The following is a 23,237-nucleotide window of genomic DNA, read 5'->3' as shown; positions in this document are numbered from 1 at the left end:
CTGCACCACAACCCCCCCGCCCCGCCTGCTGCCCCTCAGACAAACCACACCCAGCAGAGAGGACAGGACGGTGGGCAGGGGCAGAGGTAGAGGGGGCTGTGTGTGTGTGTGTGTGTGTGTGTGTTTGTGTGTGTGTGCTGAATTATTTACAGGCGAGCCTCGCGCCCAAATCCAGCGGACGGACTTAGCCCGCTGTTGCCTAGCTACATGTTTAGTAGTGTCACATGAGGGAGCGTAGGTTGTGAATGCACTGTGTGTAAGAAACAAGATACCAAACACACATTTTTACTTTTCCTCTGCCAAAGCTCAGACTTTTTTTTTTTCCTATTTCTCTTTCTTTCTTTCTCTTCAGTGCTTTTCTCTGTCTTTAACCCTTCAGTCTCTGTTTCTCCTCCTCTGTATTTTTCCCTTCTTCATTTCTCTCTTTTACTTCTTCTGTTATTCAACGTTTATTGTATAGTTAAAGTCTTATTTTTGCAGCTTTGGCAACAATTTCTATCAATTATGATGATGCTTTTAAGTTATTATTGAGATCTGGAAACATTGCATCATCAAATACCCTAATCTCAAAATATTACTAGATAGTAAAACACTTATTTTATACTGTTGTTTCATCTTTTTTTGAATTTTAAGTTGGATAAAGGATCAAATGAGACGATTCAGATGATCTAAACCACCTTTTTTGGAGGTAAAAGTGAAAGTGAGAACACCTGAAATGTTGTAATAATCCCTCAGGGTACAATAAAACTATAGCAGGTTAAAGTTGAAGCCTGTGTGGGTAATAATTTTATGTTCTGAGTGTTTGTTGATTCGGTCTGATCCTCTTACTGCAGGCCAGAGTCCTTCAGACCCAACCTGACCGAAACATTAGTGACATAATACCAAATCTGACACCTGAACCTGGCCGGAAAACACGTTTTTTTGGACTTTGTATTGCAGCTCATGGACGCAGAAGATTACCACCACTACCAGAGAGAAAATACACATAAACACTGGAGAATAACCAAACCTGAACCTGAACTGTGCATGAAGGTTTAAGCGACAAAATGGCCCAAAATGTGACTGTTAGGACAAGTTGTGTTCAAGTCAAGTAGTGGATCGCTCATTTCTTTCGTCATTGGATCATCATCCTTTTATTTTATCTAATTATTGTGGCTTTATCGTGTAAGCGTTCATTTTGGGTGCATACCAGCAAATGAGCGAATCCTCATATATTTACACTGACGTATTTAAAATGTTAATAAAGGTTAATTTGAACTACGTCTTTCGGATAATCAACAATAGAGCCCTCTCTCTCTCTTTCTCTCTCTCTCTCTCTCTCTGTATCCGTCTTCTTCTTCTTTCTCTCTTAGGTTTCGTGTGTGCATGTTTGTGATTGTGATGAAGCTCCAAATCACATGTTGAGGCACATTCCAGGGTGTTCCTCCTCCCCCCCCCCCCCCCCCCCCCCCCCAATCTTCCTATGAGAAATGTCAGCTTAATTTTTTTTTTTTTCTGGTGCCTGAGATCTTAACAAAATCAAACCTGCCTGAGTGTAAAACCCTCACCCTCCCTCCTCGTCTGCCAACCCTCCTCTCCTCTCCTGCCATTTCCACACACTTGGCACTATGTGTGTGTATGTGTAATGTATGTGTGTGTGTGTGTGTGTGTGTGTGTGTGTGTGTGTGTGTGTGTGTGTGTGTGTGTGTGTGTGGCTTTTTAAAGCACTCGTGCCTCACTGTGTCTAAATGCACAGTTCGGTTCCACATGTAATCAAATCTAAATTTCTCTCCTCTTCCCTCGCTGGTTCCTCTCCTGTTCACATACTTGCAGCTGGTCAGCCTTTTTTAAATCGCCCATAGGCCTCCGTGCCGCCATATGACACATGGACGCTATGTGTTTAGGGAGCATCCAATTCAATTTTCCAATGCATATAATCCTGAAAATGTACATTATCAAACATGGAAGCCTTCTTATACTTTCCACTCCTTTTCACTGATGCTTTAACACTCATCAGTTCCCCATTTTTTGCACCAAACTTCCTTCTATTAATTTGCATTTTATGGTGCTTTAACATCTAACCTGTCCGGTGTGGTTAAAGTGAACATTGGTGCATTTGCTTGTTTGCTTTGGTTCATTTCTGCTGATGTGAAAAACTATAAACCCAATCTCTGATGTGCATCAAACAACTCCAGTCCAAAGGCTCCACTTGGATTAGGATATGTCATTTCTAAATCCATCAGGCTAATCATGAACAGGAAGGAAGTCCTCTCCTAAATGATCTGTGTAATTATCTGGGATTATTAGATACAATAGATCAGATAGAAACAGAAAAAAATGTATTTTATGCAACTCCCCATTAATAAGTGAGTCAAGCACGACTACAGTAACTCCACCATCAAGTTACAGTCGGATGTAAATGCTTAATACTACCAATTAAGGAAACCTGCTTTTCCCTGCTAGATTTCTCCAATAAAAATACAACTTTTACATGTTTTTGTCAAGTGTACAGAAATTAATCAGTAAACTTTAGAGGTATTTTTGAACTTTGGACAAAGCCAGGTGAGCTGTTTCCGCCTGCATCCAGTCTTTACTCTAAACTGAACTTATAGCCTGATTAGATATTCTTCATATGCATAATAATCCATCTATAAAACACAACATTGCATATCTGTCCTACCTTAATCGAGAGTCTAATGGTGCAGAAACACGCACTGAACCACTGAATGCTGCAGCCGGTGGTCATGTCACTAACTTTCCTATTTTACAGCAAAACAATTCATAAAGTACATTTCCGACAACGTTTCAGGTGTAAAACAGGCCATGCCGAGTCGTGATTATGTAAATTCAGATACAACTGTTGATCCGTGAACTCTCCGTCATGCACCATGTGGCCCAGATCTCCTGCTCGCCATAGAAAAAATGAATGGGATCCGTCAACAGATCCATTGTGTCTGCACCATAAAGCATATAGAGGATGTTGTAGTGATGTACAGATTGACCTGAGCCACCTTTGTCTAGCTCTGAACTCAATGCACTTCTCTCAATCCATGCATTATATCTACAAACTACTCCTTTGATAAGCACGTGTGCATTACATGAATGACATAACTTGCCTTTTTGCAATGAATATGACATATTTACTGATTTATCCTGTAAATGTTGTGCTCTTGAGTACTATATTATGTATTTTTAGGTTGGTTTACCCCCCTGCTCTTCTCTGCCCCCCCCCTCTTTCTACATCCCTGCCTGTTGTCTGCAGGTCGTTGGGTGGAATCCACACTTCCTACCAGGCGAGTGCCAGCCATAACAAGGCCCAGGATAGGAAAGAGGTGATGTGGGCTACAGACATTGGAAAGGGGGGGATGAGAGGAGGGGAGGAAGGGGAGCACGGGGGGGGCGGGGGGCACAGTGCCTCATCGCTGCTGGAGGAGGACGAGCGAGGAAACATGTAGCAGAAAACAGGCCTCTCTCTCTCTCTCTCTCTCTCTCTCTCTCTCTCTGTGTGTGTGCGGGCAGGAGCAGGAGCAGGCCAGCTTTAGAACAGGAAGCAGAACAATGGCTTCTGGATCAGAGTGGAGCTGAGGGATGGAGGTGGAGGGATGAGGGAGGGGGAGTACTTCACAGAACTGATGTGGGGAAGTAGGGGGGTTAGGCTGCTTGGTATGTTATCAACAACCACCCCACCTCCTCCTCCTCCTCCTCCTCCTCCTCTTCTACCCCCATCACTCTAGTGTGTCACCACTGTTATCCTCATTAAGCTCTTGCGCTGCGTTTCCATCCAAACAAGTTCATATTTTAAATCGATTGACAGCGCCGACGTAAAAGGTGGACAAAGTGGAACAAACAAAACAAAAACAAAGTGGAGGAGACTCACTTGCACTCCGACGGCACGCTGCACGTCCCATGCTGGAGGCTGCATCCTTGTTTGCAGATGGCTGTTGGGAGAGAAAGAGAAAGAGAAAGCATGAGATGTGTGTGTGTGTGTGTGTGTGTGTGTGTGTGTGTGTGTGTGTGTGTGTGTGTGTGTGTGTGTGTGTGTGTGTGTGTGTGTGTGTGTGTGTGTGTGTGTGTGTGTGTGTGTGTGTGTGCATTAGTTCATCTGCAGATTTACAACTGTGACATCAAATCATTTCTGGATTCTTCTCCTCGGGTCTCTTGTTTTTTTGGAAAAACCCTAAAAAATCATTAAATTCTCATTTCCTGAGTCGCCTTGTTTGTGAGAGGCAGAGCTTCTTTACTGTGGTCATAACGGATGGCAAAGTCACTGATGGAAAGTTTGAAAGCGCTGTATCTCCAGCAGTGATGAGAGTCGGAAAACATTCTTTAAATTCTTGCTAACTTGACATGAACTTGCATGAACTTCTTTTTCGGGAAACAGAAAAAAAAGGGGCAGCAAGAGAATGTAAAGTGAGAAAAGCTGTGATGTATAGTCTTCTTTTATGGCTGGCTGTTTTATTGGCTTTCACTTTTTAAAACCTCTGTGTATTTATTTGGACTTTTAAACAAGTAAAAATGAGATACAGTTAGTAATACAAGCACAAATGGAGCAAAAACACTGTTAAATAAGTGGCTCATTTGCTCTTCCTCTACTTTTTTCTCCTATTTTTACTTTCATGCATTTTCAGATATGTAAATGTTGCAAGTATGGAGCCTCAAAGTTGACAAAAAAGGAGTAAAATCTCACCAGTTGAGTCAAAAATATGGCTGAATACCTCAATAATCAATATATAGTACTGTTAGTTAATTAATAAAGTGATAAAAGTAAAACTACAATGAGGTTTTATTGATTGCATCAAGGAATATGAGGTAAAACTACTGTTTTTTGTCACTTTTTTGTAGTTTATTTCTTCATAAATCAAGTATATATCAGCTAAAATCAGTAAAAACCTCTCCCTGTGTATTATATGATGGTTGGACGTCTGTATCTTCACCTGTTTTGCAGTCCTCCCCCTCCCAGCCCTCCATGCAGCCTCGATTCCCATGCTGGTCGCAGAGGTAGTGGCCGAAGTAGTCGTCTCGGGGACGGCACACTTTGTTGCACTTGCTGCCGTAGTAGTGTTCGTCGCAGCGCACGCGGATGGTGTACTCGATGTTAGCGACCAAGCTTTTATACTCCACCGGCTGCTTCTCATCGCCGGGGTTGATCATCCCTTTGTAGAAGCTGCGCTCGATCAGCAGCTCATCATCTGAAACATAAGAAAATAAAAAAGCATTAATACTTCTGATTTTCATTGAAAACACTTTTGGTAATTCCATCATTTGTAGAAAAGCAAAATGCTGCAATTAAAGTTTATGTTTGATGATTAATCAGTGGATTATTAGCCAACCTTAGAGGCAAAGCTGTACAAGGATAGCTGTAATAGGGCTGGGCAATATATTCAAATTATATCAATATCGTGACATGAGGCAAGATATCGTCTTAGATTTTGGATATCGTAATATCACGATGTCATCAGTGTTGTCTTTTCCTGGTTTTAAAGCTGCATTACAGTAAAATGATGTAATTTTCTGAATGTACCAGACTGTTCTAGCTGTTCTGTTATTTACCTTTTACCCCATTTTTCATTATATCCACATTACTGATGATTATTTATCAAAGATTTCATAGTGTAAATATTTTGTGAAAGCATCAACAGTCATCTCTACGATATTGTTGATATTGCAATATCGATATCGAAGTATTTAGTCTGAAATATTGTGATATATGATTTTGTCCATATCGCCCAGCCCTAAGCTGTAGAATCAATCACAAAGCTTAAGGTCTTTAAATTGCTTCTTTTGTGCAACCAACAGTCCAAAACCCAAATATATTACATCTAGAATGACATTTGAGAAACATTATCTTGATCATTTGCGTCACAATTACACAATGCATTGAATGAAATTGACTTTTTGTCTCTCAGTACTACAGAAAGCCCAACAGGTCAGTTTGATAGTAAAGTACGAAATCTAAACAACAAAACTTCTGAATGACATTCCCAGGAGAAGGACTGATTCCGGTTATGAGATTTGACCCAAAGAACCCGTTTTTTTTTTTTTTTGTGAGATTAGATAATTCACGAGGCTCGACGCTACGCCTCATGGTAACACACATCAGAGGGAAGGTGTAACCTCCGGTCAAACAACCAAAGAATGCACCAAAAAAAACAGAAGACGAAAAAAGAATGGGAAAAATTAAGCAAGCACAAACATCGGGTGTCGAAACGAGGTCTGGGAGCGCTTGATAACCGAAATGCTTTTTCAGTTTTCCTGCCTTGGTGAAATGCCCCCCCCCCTTCTCCTTCTCCTCCACCCCCCCCGCCTCCACCTCTCAGGATATCCAGCCCCGACTCCATCGGAGCCAGGCCGGAAATAATAAGAGACGGGGAACAGACGAGGAAGGGCGACATAGGAAAGACCCTTTAGCTTGTTCTCAAAGAACAGAAGCACCGTGACCCTGCAGGCTTCGCTGCTTCGCTGCTGCTGCTTCTTGCAGAGCCGAGGGGGCAACTCGGAGGAGACGGAGCTGAAGGGTGGAAGGAAGGAAGGATTCATCTTTAGTGCTTTGAATGCCTGCTGTCCTCCGTTGGGTTCAGCGGAAGAGTTAACATTCTTAAAATTCTTAACCCCATGACAGCACACTTAACCCCACTTTATTATATTCATTATTCATTATATAATCACCAAATTTGGAGATTCAATGTATTATAATGGGTAGTGATGATATGTGAAGTTATTTGGTAGACAGAAGACTTTTGGTTTGGATATTTTACTTACTTAACTTGCATTTTTAAAGTTTGATTTTACAACATAAATTGATTAGAGCGTGCTTCTTCTTTTTTTACACAGCAATTAACAAATGTAATTCACTACTTTAAAAAGCAATATTCACAACAGTTATGAGTCCAAGCATGTTTAATTTAAGATTTTGTAATAAATTATAACATTTCACTACTATATCTTTTCCCTCGGTGCATAAAATTTGCCTTTCGGAGAATGAAAATGCTTTAAAGTTTGCAGATTTGTCCACTCTCATTCAAGATGGAGGGTTGCGAAAACATGAAGTCTTCTGGAAGTAAAATATTCCAGAAAATTTACAAGAAGAAAAGTAAAAGACCTTCCTTCCTTCTTCCCTCCTACCTTCCTCCCTTCCTTCTTTCCTTTCCTCCCTCCCTTCCTCCCTCCTTTCCTTCCTTCTTCCTTAATCCCTTCTTCCCTCTCTCCCTTCTTTCCTTCTTTCATCCTCCCTCCCTTCTTTCCTTCCTCCCTCCCTCCCTCCTTTCCTTCCTTCTTCCTGCTTTCCTTCTCCCTTCCTTCCTTCCTTCCTTCCTTCCTTCCTTCCTTCCTCCTTTCCTTCCTTCTTCCTCCCTTCCATCCGTCCTTCCTTCTTCCTCCCTTCCTTCCTTGACTCAAGGACAACAGGAGGGTTAGTATCTCTCCTCTTTCCTCTCATCTCTGTGCTATATCAAACACATTCATAAGCTCGGCATTACAGCAAAGTTTAAGCTCAAACGGTGCTGCAAATTTGCATTACCTCGTCTATCTTTCCATTAACTTTTAAATGTAATCATCTTAATAAAATGAGCACTGCTTCCTGTCTGAAAACACCTTAAAACTTTACATTAAGACTGATTGTGCATCTTTTGTTAAACAGCAACAACTACGACAATTACAGGAAAACAGAGCTACATTTCTACTATTAAGCAGGTCTAATAATAGCATCAGTAGAGGAGTAATTAAGGCAGTAATCTACTGATTGAATAACACCAGCTACAATAAGCTTATACACACACACACACACACACACACACACACACACACACACACACACACACAGACACACACACACACACACACACACACACACACACACACACACACACACACACACACACACACACACACACACACACACACACACACAAACACACACACATAACACCAAGTAAGGCTATAGCAGTAAAACCCCCCCCTGAGTGTATTTCTTTTTATTGCTTATTCAGCTGTTCACTCATCAGAGGAAGAATGTGACCTTATCATACACACTACACACTGCATCAAATGTACACACTAAAAAAAAAAGACTTCTGAGCCAATTTCTTTCTACTCTTAATGGTTGACTGGTTGCACTGGGAGAAACTGGTGCAGCTTTTTTAATGCATCTACTATGTGAAATTTAAACATTTTCCCTTTTAAAAGTAGTCTATAAAAAGTCTTTACACTGGCTCCCAGTCAGCTGTAGAATAAATGTTAAAGTTCTGCTACTGGTCTACAAATCAACCTTCGTGTCGTCCTCCCGGGTCAAATTGACCCGTCTGTTTTGACTGTTCCTTCTTTCCTCCCTTCCCTCCTTCTCTCTTTCTTTCCTTCCTCTCTTTTGCCTCCCTTCCTTCTTTCCTTCTTCCTTCCCCCCTTTCTTCCTTCATTCTGTCCTTCCTCCCTTCCTCTTTTCCTTTCTCCCTCCCTCCCTTCCTTCCTTCTTTCCTTCTTTCCTCCGAAGGAACGGAGGGAGGGAGGAAGGAAGGATGGAAGAAAGGAAGAAGGAAGGAAAAAGAGGGAGGAAGGAAGGAGGGAGGAAGAAGGAAGGAAAAGAGGAAGGAAGGAAGGAAGGAAGGAAGAAAGGGACGAAGAAGGAAGGAAAAGAGGGAGGAAGAAGGAAGGGAGGAAGAAGGAAGGAAAGGAGGGAGGGAGGAAGGAAGGAAAGGAGGAAGGAAGAAGGAAGGAAAGGAGAGACGAAGGAAGGAAGCTAGGGGGAGGAAAGAAAGAGAAGGAGGGAGGGAGGAAAGAAGAAAGAGAGAAGGAGGGAGGGAAGAAGGAAACAAGGAGGGAGGGAGGAAGGAATGACAGAAGGAAGAGAGGAACGAGAGAGGAAGGAAAGAAAGAGAGAAGGAGGAAGGAAGGACAGACGTAAGGAGGGAAGGGAGGAAAGAAGGAACAGTCAAAACAGACAGGGTCAATTTGACCCGGGAGGACGACACAAAGGTTAATTTCCAATTCTTACTGTTGAATTGCCATTGTGTATGAAATGCACTATATAAATAAAGCTGCCTTGCCTATATCATCATCATCATCAGTATAATATAGCTTCGGAAGTTTTGACACTGCAGAAAAAGAGTTAAAAAAAAAAGAGTCTCACTAAGAATCCATTTTCACACTGTCCTGATTTACAGAGTCTCACTGCGCTGCGTTAACACACTGCCACAGATTTCAGTCCCACACCCACCACCTGAAAAACACCCAGGCACTCACTCACTCACTCACTCACTGCTGCTCATCTCCGGCAATTAGATATAAAAATATAGACCAATCATGAGAGAGAGAGAGAGAGAGAGAGAGAGAGAGAGAGAGAGGGAGAGAGAGAGAGAGAGAGAGAGGGAGAGAGAGAGAGAGAGAGAGAGAGAGAGAGAGAGAGAGAGAGAGAGGAGAGAGAGAGAGAGAGAGAGAGAGAGAGAGAGAGAGAGAGAGAGGGACCGTTGTTACTAGGGAGAGCAGGAGAGAGAGGGCCATATAAAAACCGGCTTATATAAACAACAAGGGGCTTCAGATTTGAGCAGCTGATCGTGTGAAGAGCAACATGATTGTTATAAAAAGACTTTATTTTAAGGGCACAAATACTAACTGGAGTTTTTTAGAGGTTTGTTTAGTTGCATGCAACAAGCTGGAGAGTTTTGTTAAAGGGGTTTTTGACCTTTAACCTCTTTGAACTTCTTTTTTTTCTATATAGAAGTCACATTTATTTTCACATCACAGCAGCATAGTTTTCGATCCCGACTCATGAACAGTGTATTTGTTGAAGCTTGCTGGCAGTGGGAACCAAATTATGGCCTCATGAGGAAATGATTCCTAACCACATAACTAAGCTAAGCTAATAGATAAGCTTATAAGGCTGTTTCCCAAGATGTCAAACTATTTATTTCCCTTTAAAAAATGCCTTAACTGGTTCAAATGTCAATCTGTCACTAAACAAAACAATCACCAAGAAATACAGTACAAGGGTTTTTTTTTGTTGTTTTTTTTGGGTGTGGATTTTCCCTAAAAAAAAGCAGCTGATAAATCTGTCAAAAGTGGACATTATAAGTACATTTCCTGCCGTTGTTTTACAGTATGTGTGCTATACGGGAGCCTTGTGTGAACAGGTCTGGGCAACAGGTTGAAGAGGCCTTCAGGAAAAAAAAAAAAAAAAAGAAAAAAAAAAAAGAAGGCTTTGTGAAAGGCTGTTTATGCTTCAGGAAGCCCCCGCCTGTTTCAAAACAAAACACAAATGGCAGGAGAAAAGAGCCGCGGAGATGTTGTTGATGGTAAATTGTTGGCTGGTGGCGGCGGCGGGGGGGGTTGGCTTTAAAAGAAGGCAGAGAATTACAGATACTGGGTATGTATTGGGCTGATAAGAAGGTGATCAGACACCATAAAGCTAAAGTATAAGTCTGTTATTACTTTACATATATACAACAATTAAAAAAGCTTGATATGTCTTATTTCTCTGTGCCATAAAGCTCCATTATTGTCCAAAAACTACTGAAAACATGAGCTATATGAGTGAACTGTGGTTTATTTTAAGCCACTAGAGTAACAAATGTGTATTCATCCGCTGCTGAAAATAGTCCCAAACAAATGCTGTGTTTCCTCCAGTTTGAGTGGCTTTTGTTAAGAGTTACAGTTCCCTGCTGTGTGTTAGGAAATTACTCATCGGGTTTTTTTAAATAAAAGATTATTTTGGGATCTGTATCTTTAGCGGGAAACATTGGGCTTACGGCTTCTTGTTCTTGTTTAATAAGAAATAAAAAAAACAGGTAGGAGAGATTGTTTTGAAGTGATTACTGACACTCAGATCCTGATTTATACCCTGTTGCCCCGGCGATAACAACTGAAATCCATATGCTATCGGAAAAGTAAAGTAGTACCTGCTTATATAATTATATATAATGATCGAGAGATCGATGTCGGCGATGAAAAAGAGGTAATTTTTAAATCTCTACTGGAGGTGGAAGTGTTTCTTTTGCTGAGGCGTGCCAAGTTGTTGAAATATAAAGATTAATCACAAGGGTTTTGGCAATAACAGGACAACATTTCAACATTGATTACGTGCAATTATTTTGGTGTATTATAATTTTCCCTTAACGTGTCCTGATGCATTTAACTCCACCCGACCCGAGCGCCAAGCAGGTTAAAACAAATCCAGAGTAAGAAAAAATGTTGATCACCTGAACGTTTAACCTTTTATCTAATAAAAAAAAAATGTTGCTTTACAGTAGCAGAGATTATAACAAATAGCTGTACATGTTTGGTGATGCAGCGCTAAATCACCTGGAGGGAAAAATACTTTTAAAACAAAGCAACACCCCTGACAACCAGTTTATCCTCGATGAATCACTCTTACTGTAAACTGCAGCTCTGCCTCCTGATTCCAGGTGTTCTGCTGACATTATTTTATACATGCATCCCTCCACGTACCTATAAATGAGTCTATAATCACTTACACTCAAAGGAAAGTTACCGAGTCAATAAATGGGTAAGTAAGAAAGAAAGAAAATGCATCATTGGCTTTAAATGGAAACAACCTGAGACATTGTTTTAGTTTAACTACTATTAGCTCATGTCCACACTAATGCCGACTAATAACGATTAAGTAAGCCTTAATTTGAAGATGTTGTAAGAGGAAATGGTTCGAAGCTGCTGCCTTAAACAGTCGATTCATGCTGACACATCATTTTTTTTTCACATTATTTTTCTTTTTATTGAGTAGGGCATGAAAGATGGAAGGAAGAAAGGGAGGAAGGAAAGATGGAAGGAAGGAAGGAAGGAAGAAAGAAAGAAAGGACAGATGGGAGGAAGGAAAGATGAATGGAAGGAAAGAAGGAAGGAAAGTGGGCTGGATTGGTCTCCTCGGAGGGCCGGTTCTGGCCCATGGGCCTCATGTTTGACCCCCCTGCCTTAAAACATCATTATTTTCCCTCCCTAAAGATCCTCATGTGTGAGGGCAGCAGAGTGAAATACAAAACTAAAGAAACTGTGAAAATACATAACTGTTCATAAAGGGAGGAGATAATCGTTCATTAATAGTAATCGAGGTTAAAAGTTCAATTAATCGTGATATTGATTTTTGCCATAATCGCCATAATAAGCCCTACTGTTGAGTTTTTTGGGTGCAGTCTTTAAGCTTTAGGATGGTCATCGTGACAAAATGACCAGCAATTATGAAAAGAAACGATTATTTTAATGCAGCGAAAGCAGAGACTTGTAACGCAAATGTGTCAAAAAAGTGTCAAAAACATTCAAGAACTAAAAGCTGGTGAAATATACATCAAATCTGCCAGTTTTACATTATTTTATTTGGCGTAGTAATGCACGGCTGGTTGAGTTTTGACAACATTAAACATTTTGAGAACTTTGGCTTCTTTTGTTAAGTGAAAAATTACGCTCAAATATTTGACTGGCGCTGGTATCAACTTAAATTCTGTCCAAACCTTCGTGCCACACCGCTGATACTCAGTGGGGAACCTTCTTCTCATGCATATTATACAAAACACTGTGGGAAACAATGTTAAGTATCATGGGAAACTATTTAGTAAGCATCATTTGAAACAGGTTGCGTGGCTACTTTTCTCACATTAAACACTGAACATGCATCGTGCAGCCATATTACACAGTAAGATACAGCACATCTAATCATGTGCTGGCAGATAATCAAAGGGGGGGGGGGGGGAGAAGCATCTTATAGTTGTGCACACCTGGCTCCATCACAAACTCTCTAATTACGCCACAGTATCACTATTCCTCTCACAGCTGGATGCAACAGGTTGGTGCCTGCTCTGTGATGTTTGTCTGAAGTAACATCTCAAAAATGTAGATAAAAATCACAAATGCAAGCAGGAACAGAGAGAGTGAAAGTGAATCCAGCAAAAAAAGAAAGAAAAAAAAGGTAAATAATAACACTTAATCACCAAAATATACCTTCAGGAACTCACTGACCCATCACAGGTAAACCTACACGCAGGAATGTTCCTCATAATTCATATTTTTAGCTTATCCAGTGCGACTTACGAGCAAGCAAAGCCGGTAAGGTTTCACTTTGACAGGACACTTGGGCTGCTGACAGACTCACTGACAGATTCAGGGATCCAACTTGTGAATCACGCAATGAGAAAATACTCGATCCAAGTCTACGAGAGAAGGGAGGGGGAGGGGAGAGGGGGGCGCGGCGGTTCGAGACGTCAGCACCCCCCCATCTGCCTGCCTGTCCCTCCAACCCGCCACCCCCTCCCCTCTGAAGGATTAAATGAAACATCCGTCCCTAGCTATCACACCATCAAAATCTACAGGTGGTCGAGCAAGCATAAGACTTAAATGTCCCCTCCGCCGAAGCTGCCGTCCAGGCCGAGGCACGGCAAGTCTGGATGCCAGCCTGTCACGCTGTTTGAGGATAATGAAGTGGCGTGCGGTAGCCGGACAGCTGGCGAGATGCTAATTAGGAGACAGACATCACAGGAAAGAGGGGAAGAGGAGGAGGGAGGAGGGGGGTAAAAAAGAGAGAGCTGCAGTATGTAATTAATGGCTTAACGAGGCAATGCTCTCACAGGCTTAATATAGAGGGAGAGCCGAAAACAGTCTGGGTGACCCTGAAGAGGGTGAGAAAACGAGAGGGAGATGGCGGAGAAGCGCAAATAAGCTACCTGTCAATCATCAAGTCACAACGCTAAACGGGAAGAGACAAAGCTGCAGCTCGTCCCTTTGATTTCAGTATGTGATACAAAGGATAGTACACACCTCCCATTCTTTCCAGCTGACTGATCTACGAGTTGATGACAGTAGTCTGGCTTTCTTAGTCTATTGTCCTTTCATGCTATCACCAAATGTGCTGCAGCTGTTAGGGTTAAGTTCTGATAGTTGCACCAATCCATCTTCACACACCCAACATCTTTTCTTCCTCAATTTTTACATCTGTACACACCTCACTGCAGAGGATAGTTAACATGAGTCCAGGAGGCTGACACCAATGCATTTTTTATCTAAAAGCCTTCATCAGGGTGACAGTTTCATGGCAAGACTGGACTCAATTTAGATTATGCAATGCTTCTTTTTTTGCTGCTCAACCTTTCCTGATGTCTTCAGGTCAATTTTAACCCAAGAAGACAACAGGCGTTAACTAAAAAATGAGGTATACTTTCATTTGTCTTCCTGTTGACCATAATTTCCTGTGGCAATAAGTTGGAACTAAAAAAGGTCTAACACAAAATTGGGTGATAATTTATCCCTTATACTTTATATACAGTCAAACCAGACTGGACAGAAAGTTGCATGGTCAACAGGAAGACAACAGGAAGGCTAAATTGATTATATAACACATTATATCTATGTGGCACAAGCTCAACATCTTGGTTTTTAACACCAGGGCCAAATGCATTAACTGTACAATATAACCGATAGAAACTCCTACAATGGAAGATAACTGCTCAATGCAAAGTGTTTCTATGGACCTGTCGACAATCCTCAACCCAAAAACTAGCTTCCACACCAAGATGCATTGATCCTGAACAAATCTGGAAGTATCTTGTGAAGAAGAAGTAGAAGAAAGAAAAAAAAGAAGGAAGTTAGACAACAGATGGATCGTGAGTAGGCGAAAGAAAGGCGAGGTCAATGAACAATCTGGGCCCGAAATCAACTTGTTTGGAAAGTGAGTCAGCATGTAACGAAGCAAATCCTGTGTTTTTCTTATCGGGAAGAAAGATCGCATCCCTTTCGACTAATGTCTCCTACACGCAATGTTGGAGAAGGAAGCCAGATGGCATGCGGGGGGGCCGAAAAAAGTGACAGGAAATGAATGAGTGGAGGGAAAAAATGAGCATTAAGTAAATAAATCTAAATGAATAGATAAATGAGGCAATACATAAGAACATCATTATTATGATGGTATTCCTTTCCATTTATTTGCACCTATACTGGAGGATCAGTTTGGGGTTTCAGAGGCAATCATAGCAGCAAACATGCGGAGATGGTCGCCAAAGTTGTGCAACTGCTTAACAGTGTCTCATTTTCTACTTCTACACATTTTAAACTCACACACAAAGCAAAAAAACAAGTAAATAAGACAATAATCCATTTCTTCCCTGCTAGCAGTTTGTGCTAAGCTAAACTAAACAAGCCCACCAGAGATATTGGTCATTTCAACTGACTTAAGTGCGGGAAAAACCCTCCAATAAATCTACGTATTGATTCATTTTGTGCCCTTCCTTACGAGCACCGATACTACAGCAGCGTGTATTAACAGGAAACGTAGAGGAGACGTAGACCAAAGAAAGCAGGCAGGTTAGAACCAAACTTGTTAGCCTTGAAAGGAAATTTGGCTCCAGTTCACACGATCAACATTCGTGACTCTTTTTTTTTTTAAGGAAATGGCCTCATGAGAAGAGATAACATGCTTTTTATGCCAACGGACTGCAGACAGATTGTCGGGCTCATCTGAGACATTTTTAAAGCCTCTTCTTTCCCCCGATTGACTTCATTTGATGAAAGGTTGATTGCAACAATTTGACGCTTTCATATTGCAAAGACTACTTAAAACAAACATCTCAATAGTAGAAACTTGATGATTGATATGATGACGATAGTTGTGTAGTCAATTAGACCTGCACTTTGTTACATTACAAGATATCTAAGCATCTTTGGCTTCACCATTCATGCTCCTCCGAAGATGACTCCTGAACATTTTAGTGCACTTCAAACATCTCTAGTGCCACCATCAGGTCAAAACGTCCATGACAAGATATTATTATTAAAACCTTTCAAATTTACTGTAGATATGGAGAATTAATTCTTACATCTTTTTTTTGGATGCTTGGTCGACTTTCTTCTTTCAAGACCTTCCGGCTAAAATATCAATTTAACACACCAGATGTGTCATAATCTAGTTTTTGCAATGAAATCTCCTGAGCGCATTCATGCACCCAAGAGGATGAACTTTATCAGATTGTATTCTAACAACCCTAAAGACTTTTCCTTTTGCACATCCACCATGAGAAAAAACGGGCTTTGCATCTTTAACCCAACCAACCAGAAAGCTTTTTCACATAAAGTTAACCTTCCTGTCGTCCTCCCGGGTCAAATTGACCCCATCTCTTTTGACTGTTCCTCCTTTCCTTCCTTCCTTCCTTCCTTCCTTCCGTCTGTCCTTCCTCTTTTCCTTTCTCCCTCTCTCCCTCCTTCCTTCTTTCTTCCATCCTTCCATCTTTCCTTCCTTTCCTCCCTCCCCTCCTTCCTTCCTCCCTCCTTTCTCCTTCCTCCCCTCCTTCCTTCCTCCCTCCTTTCCTTCCTTCTTCCTCCCTCCTTTCCTTCCTTCTTCCTCCTTTCCTTTCCTTCCTTCTTCCTCCCTTCCTCTTTTCCTTTCTCCCTCCCTCCTACCTCCTTCCTTCCTTATTTCCTCCCTCCTCTCTTCCTCCCTCCTTTCCTTCCTCCCTTCCTTCCTTCCTCCCTCCCTTCTTTCCTCCCTCCCTCCTTTCCTTCTTCCTTCCTTCCTTCCTTTCTTAACTCGAGGACAACAGGAGGGTTAAGCTCTGATACTTAAAAAAACACCCTCAAAATAATAAACAATGATAATGAGAACTTCAGTGAAGAGTGTGTGATTTTTGGGATGGAGAATAAGGAGAAAAAAAAAATTATTATTATTATTTTATTTTCTTAAAACACTGTTATGACAACAGTGTAGAGGAATAACCTTACCATTACTGTGTGTGCCGTTGTCCCTGTCCCACGCCTCCACTATCACAGTGTACGCTCGCTGCAACACACAGAGAGAGAGAGAGAGAGAGGCAGAGGTTATCAGAGTGCATGCTAATACAAAAACACTGCACACACACACACAGAGAAACACACACACACACACAGAGAGAGAGAGAAACACACACTCTTGCTGAAACTCAGATATGCCCACTTAAAGACGTAGACGTGCACATGATGTGGAGTTTACACAGAAACTTAGATATGAGCTGCCGTCATTCATAAACAGACACACACACACTTTCAACCACACACACACACACACACACACACACACACACACACACACACAGTTTCAACCACGCACACACATATTTTTCTTAAAAGGTGAATAACGATGGGAAAACAGCTCCTGTTCCCACACTGCTGTCACTGATTAGCTTCCATCTGCCCGAGGCTAGTTAACAAATGCAGCCGCTGTACAGACGCAGAACAAAACATTCACCACATTTTTTCCATACATGCTTTTTTTTTTTTATGACACTCTGGTTTAACTGGGCCAAAAGGTTTGTGGATCAGGTGCTGAGTAACGTCACTAGATCACCTTTTTTCCCCGGTGACTCTGTATTGATCCCAGAGGGCAGATGCTTCGCCTTTCGCTCTGCACCCCAACCCCCCCCGGGACGAGTCGGGATTGGATAACTTGCTCAAGGGCTTTTTTGTGTGGTTTAGTATTGATTTCCAATGTGGAAGTGTATTTCTCCTGACTCCTCTTTTGGGATCTTGCAGGGGATTTTTAAAAGTCAAGTGGCGAGGGAAACACCTGCAGCATGTTATATAAGAGGTGGGCTTCACTTTAAATAAAGACCACCTAAGATAATGCCTGAAGAAATCATTTAACTTTCATTATATCGAATTCTTATATACTTTTGCAGCATATCTTGCTCTGTTTGCTTGAATCCTACATTTCCCATAATGCAACTCAGATGCATTTTTGTTGATAGGCCCTATTTTCTCACAGACCTACAGAGCTCATCCATATGATAATGTTTGCAAAGTGTCATGACCTGGTGTTTTGTACTCCAAATTACATTAAATTATCTCATTAATTTATTATTCCACCTACCGGATACAATGCATCTCTCCTTGTTTTATACAAAGTTAAAATTGCATTACATTACCACGGACAACATTATACACTTGATTTTAGCATGTTTATAACATTTCAAGAGTGAAACCAGCACAAACTTTTAGTAGAAAAATATGAATGTTTTACTGATTTAAATCTGGAAGTAGCTCATCAAACAACAGGATTCAAGCCTATGAGCATTCAGCCAGCATTTGATGCCAATTTCAATGTTAATGTTCAGATAATTTCATTAGTTTCTTAGCCAATCACAGCATGTACGAAGATCATCCAGTAAAAAATAAACTTAAACCAGCCGCAACACATCATCATCGGTTAATTAGCAGCATCACATACAAGCAAGCGCACATTCCTGGTGAATTACTTTATTACCTGAACGCTGTTTTTCTACTGTTTACCTCGTGATTGTTGCACTGAACGACAAAACATAACTTTCCAGTGTTATAAAAATCCCACATGTGAGTATTATTAACCACTGTGCAGCATTTTGGCATTTTATTTCATGTCTTATTGGTGTGTGAAGTAACACAGGCCAGTTTTTGGTGTGAATCTCAGCTAAAAACAGACTGAAGTTAGTTTGAAGCATGTGAGAAACACGTCGAATAAACGTTATATCACATTATTAAACAGTGTTGTGTGGATATTATACGTAAAAGCTCAGCACGCCTGCACACTATGCCCTACTTTCCTAGAGGAGACGGACTCCGCCATCCCACAAGCAACAAACTAAAAAACTCTGGATTGTTTCAGGTGCAGGGCTTTTTTTTTTCCTTTCCTTTTTTTTCACGGGGCATCAGCAAACAAACTGAGCTGGAGCTCGCTGTCTGTCAACTGCATGGGGTCGGACGAGCAGCTGTGAGTTCCCATGACCCAAGTCTGACTCAGAGTGACTGAAGGCCTGCAGGGAATATTACAGGGGAAGGTTTACAAAGTGGCGCTGGGAGAGATTAGAGGCAGAAAACATGAAACAAGAAGGTAGAGAGCTGTGGCACTTTAAAGGTGGTTTTATGGTACTCTAAGGAGTTTTTTAGGGGGGGGTGGGGGGGGGGGGTGTAGAGGGGGATAGTTCAGAGAGTGCAAAGACAGAAAAGTTGCAGGAGAGACAAACCATGAGTCAGATATGAGGCTGTGTTGTTACAGGCACTTGGTAGTTGCTTCAGGGAAAGTTGATAAGCAAGTTTGGAGCTATTTATTCAACAGAAATGGTTTTTAAATTTGGCTTTGATGAATCAGAGAAATGCTATTAAAAACATAATATGACTGCACAGAGAGTGAGAGAGAGATAGATTTGTCCTTAAATGCACAACTCAGTCTTAACTAAAGCAAATGCAATCAACATTATTTTGGGGGGGCTGCAACTGGCATCATTTAATCTCTGAAATGACGAAAAAAAAAGGTGAAAAATGTCCACAACAGGCTCCCATAGCGTGAGCATGAGGTGGTTTGACTGATCCATTTATCAACTAATCACTTTAATACTCAAGATTCAGCTATGAGAAATAAAAAGTTAAAGATTATATATTATTGTTCCAGCTTCTATAAAATGTGATTTTTCTGCTTTTTTTTGTTTTATATCATTGTAAACATCAATATTCAGATTAGTCAGAGGAAATAATCAACAGTGTGTGAACATAGTCTTTATTCACAGCAGTAATGTGTATCTAAAGTGTGTTTCCACTGCGGTTTTAAACTATTTCTAATCTGTTTATTAATAAGAACAGTTCTGCTCTGAGGCAGATTTCAAGCTTCTAGTTACATCTCATTTAAAAGTGAAAAGCAGCTAGTGTTATACTGACTTTAAATGGAAGTTTGCACAATAAAAAAAAGGTCATATCAGGTTTATTTCAAAGCGAACTGATGAACAAAAAACTGACTTAGTTCATCGTGTAATGTTTTTGCAGTGAAAAGCCGTTAACTGCAATGCACATGACTTTTTCTGCTTCTAAGTAAATGTGATTTTTTACACATTTGCACACAAATCTTGCAAATAAATCCCCAAAACCTTAAGAGTTTTTGTGCAGCAGGGAACCAAGAAAAACCCTCACTGGTGATGCCTTTAATGCATTGAAAGATTGCGTAACTACTAAAATAGAACAGACATCTATCAATGCATGCAAATGACAGCTGTATAAGTGACTGTAATGAGAATATGTTTAATTTGGGTGTCTGAAGGAAAGACGATAAAGCAGCACAGACTAGAAATGGGACAGCTGGCTCCTTTTATACCTCATCATCCACTGACTTGATCTAATTGAACTGTTCAGAAGGATAACAAAGACTTGGATATGTAGAAATTCAAGCTTCCTTCTCTTTCAATCTACTGATGCAGGCTTTGCCAACTTTCACTTTGAGACACAGACGCTCGGCCGACGTCAGGAGCGCAAAAACCCCAAATTAGCATTGTCATCAAAGGTGGGAAAATCCATCCGGTTAAATATTTTTAGACAGGTTTTTTTTTTTTGTGAGCCTGGAGCAGCATTCAACAGAAAGCCAAGATGTGTTTTCACAATCTCAGTTTTTTTTTTTACCCTCCGAGGACGAGTTACACCATCACATGGAGCGAGAGCCAGCCTGGAGAACGCCAAAGCTGTGCAGTTACATCACACAGCTACACACACAGCTACACACACACACAGCTACACACACACACACACACACACACAGCGGACAGTATTTAACCTTTTCCTCTTCAGACTGTAAATGCATCTATTTAACTCAACATTCATCTGATGGAGACGCTTCATCCTGCTTCTTTCTACTCTGCAGACCGTTGCTGTGTCTGAACTCACTCTCTTATTCACTCATTCACACACAAATCAAGATTTCAAGCCATAGAGTCACATGGAGGTAGTTTTCACATCTTATGAGATATGTAGTAGAACGTAGTGTACTTTTTTTGTTCCATTGTGAAGCATTTGAGGGCATTATATAGCAGATATAGTGGATATATTTACACACTCAGCATCTGAACACTCAACTGAAACCGAGGAAGGTGAATTTAGTGCATGATATAGTAAAAAGGGAGTGATTTAGGACACAGACAGTGAGATTGCAGCATTCAGCAGCAGCAGTAGCAGTAGCGTGATGTATAATCACTCAAAATTACAAAAGTCATTTTCCAGACCGAGTAAATCTTCTTAAGTGGTTTTCGAATAAGGTGTGAGCAAGTTTTCTTCTTCTTAGTCATATGATTAGGATAGTTGGTCATTTTCAAGTGTCTCATGCATTCACATTCAGCCATATATTCATTCTCAGTATTCCCAGTTTCTACTCCAGTCCAGATTTTGGTGCATTGAATTAGTTTGATACTCTAAGTGCCAAAAAACTAGAAAACCATTATCTATAAAGTAAAACTAACATACAGAGATGAATTGTAATAATGGCTCTCACTCTTATCTGCTCCCACACTCTCACACAGATCAATACTCTCTTCTTACCCAATCAACCCATCCAGCAGTGGGACTGATCAGGATATCAGATCAACTACAACAAATCACTGAAGCTGCTTTTCTCATTGTCTCAATCAACTTCCACTAAGTGCTAATGGACGTAGTTACACTTGGAGAGATGGATGCATGATCTGGAACATCGTCTCATACTTCAAACTTTGCACCTGCACAGTTTAATAAAGCTGTAAAAGGTCTTTTTCTTTAGCTGTAATGTTATCCTCATAGATTATATCTGTAAACTACCAAATAGTAGCTAATAAATAGATTTTACTTTAATTACTTCATGCATTTGTATATATGGATGTCTGATATTGTGCACAGTTATATCTTTTTTTCTTTCCCTTGCATCCTTTCTTTTTAAATTAAGTAGGTTATGCATAGGAGAAAGCGTTGATTAAGCTCCTTTGAGGGTTTTTGCACCTCTCATCACATTTTTTTTGTTATTTCTGTGAACATCAACTTGTATCTTTTGCACATGTGTAGACAAATAAAAATCCAAATCCAAACATCTGGCTGGAGCGTGTCTCAACTATCCTCCAGAGATGGTGTGAAATATTAGATTTGAATGAGTCTTGAATGCTTCTTGGATGCGTCTGCACTCAGCGTTTTTTAAGAGATCTGATCCTTCCCGTGATACATGAGGTGGCTAAGTGTAAATAAAGTAATTATTACCATTTCCATCGGAGCGTTAATGAAGAGTTTGAAGCTTCGGGTCAATAAATCTTCACTCACAGAACAGCTCCGAGTCTTTGTCAGGTGTAAATTAATTCGCACGTGAACTGCAATTATCTTTATTTCCAAATCGCTAATAATAATCCAAAAATACTATGACCTCAGCCTTTAAGGAGAAGTCTCAGCGGGTACGTCAGCCTCCGAGAGGACGGAGCCGGTGATTTATGAGGCCAGCGAGCGGCCATAACTCTCTAATGAGTGAAAAGAAGTGGACATTATCATAATCAATCATCCCCTTTGTAATCAATTTTAAATGTCACAGCCACTGGCTCACAGACAGATGGGGCTGTCCCGCGGCCTCAGAGCAGCCACATACGAGCATGTGTGTGTGTGTGTACATATTTGAGTGTGTGTGTGTGTGGGTGTGGGTGTGTGCATATCTAAGTGTGTGTGTGAGACTGAAGTGTGTGTCTTTTTTTGTGCCGTATGTGTCCTTGAAGGCTAGGAGCTGGAGGATCACGGTGTCACGTCCCTGCTGTCTGCAGTGAGGCGACCTTATGAGTCAAGTGTGTGTCTGTGTGTGTGTGTGTGTTGGGAGACACTTGACACCTCCTAACCAATTTACAGCAGTCAGAGGGATTTGAGTTTTCATTAGGCGAGGAGAAACCAGCCCACTCCTCTCCGCCTTCACCTGTTCAATGAATAAATTACTGCTCCGCCACGACAGGAACAGCCGCAAGCAACACACAACTCTACTGAGATTATACTGTACTGGTTTGGAGCTGCTCCACACACACACACACACACACACACACAATATGAATTTATTTATTATTTTTCATATTAAAGATGCAAATAAGCAATATTTCATAGCTGCTCCTGCTGCAACATCACTTTCTAAAAGTCCGATGAGACTTTGGAGTCGAGTTTTTTTTGGTGTTTAACTGCATAAACTGAGTCATTACACCACTTCTTCACTCAGGTATTTAGTGTTATTGTTTCCCAACACGCTGGGTGTGTTGTGTGAGGTGTGTGTGTGTGTGTTGTTAATATTTCACCATCTCACCGCCATCATCTCCGCCTGTGATAACAGACAACACAGGCAGACAAACCTCTACACTGTCTTTCAGTCGGATCTCTGGATACATTGAATAAACTGAGCTAAATAATAGAAAATACACTTAATAACAAATCAAATTATCCTTTAAATATGCTGATGATTACTGTAAAGTCACTGCTGAGTCGCTATAACAGACAGTTTTTGATGCAATTAAAAAGTTTGCAGATATAAATATAAT

General features: G+C 40.8%; 1 protein-coding gene and 1 long non-coding RNA gene across 2 annotated transcripts in view; both read right to left on the bottom strand.

Moving 5' to 3' along the window:
• Positions 1-23,237, bottom strand: part of LOC134001035 (uncharacterized) — a 267,716-nt gene that overhangs the window by 219,784 nt on the left and 24,695 nt on the right. The gene's annotated exons all lie outside the window — the stretch shown is intronic.
• LOC134001007 (protein jagged-2-like) overlaps positions 1-23,237 on the bottom strand; it is a 67,231-nt gene that overhangs the window by 26,079 nt on the left and 17,915 nt on the right. Inside the window, exons 3-5 of the mRNA XM_062440542.1 lie at positions 16,675-16,732; positions 4,914-5,168; positions 3,857-3,917 (exon numbers count right to left, since the gene is read on the bottom strand). Coding sequence (XP_062296526.1) covers positions 3,857-3,917; positions 4,914-5,168; positions 16,675-16,732 — 374 coding nt within the window. The remainder of the gene's footprint in view (positions 1-3,856; positions 3,918-4,913; positions 5,169-16,674; positions 16,733-23,237) is intronic.

Source organism: Scomber scombrus, chromosome 19 (genome assembly GCF_963691925.1).
Source record: "Scomber scombrus chromosome 19, fScoSco1.1, whole genome shotgun sequence".
Classification (NCBI taxonomy): Eukaryota; Metazoa; Chordata; class Actinopteri; order Scombriformes; family Scombridae; genus Scomber; species Scomber scombrus.
Note: the sequence above shows the minus strand (reverse complement) of the source record. Positions and strands in the feature narration are given on the sequence as shown.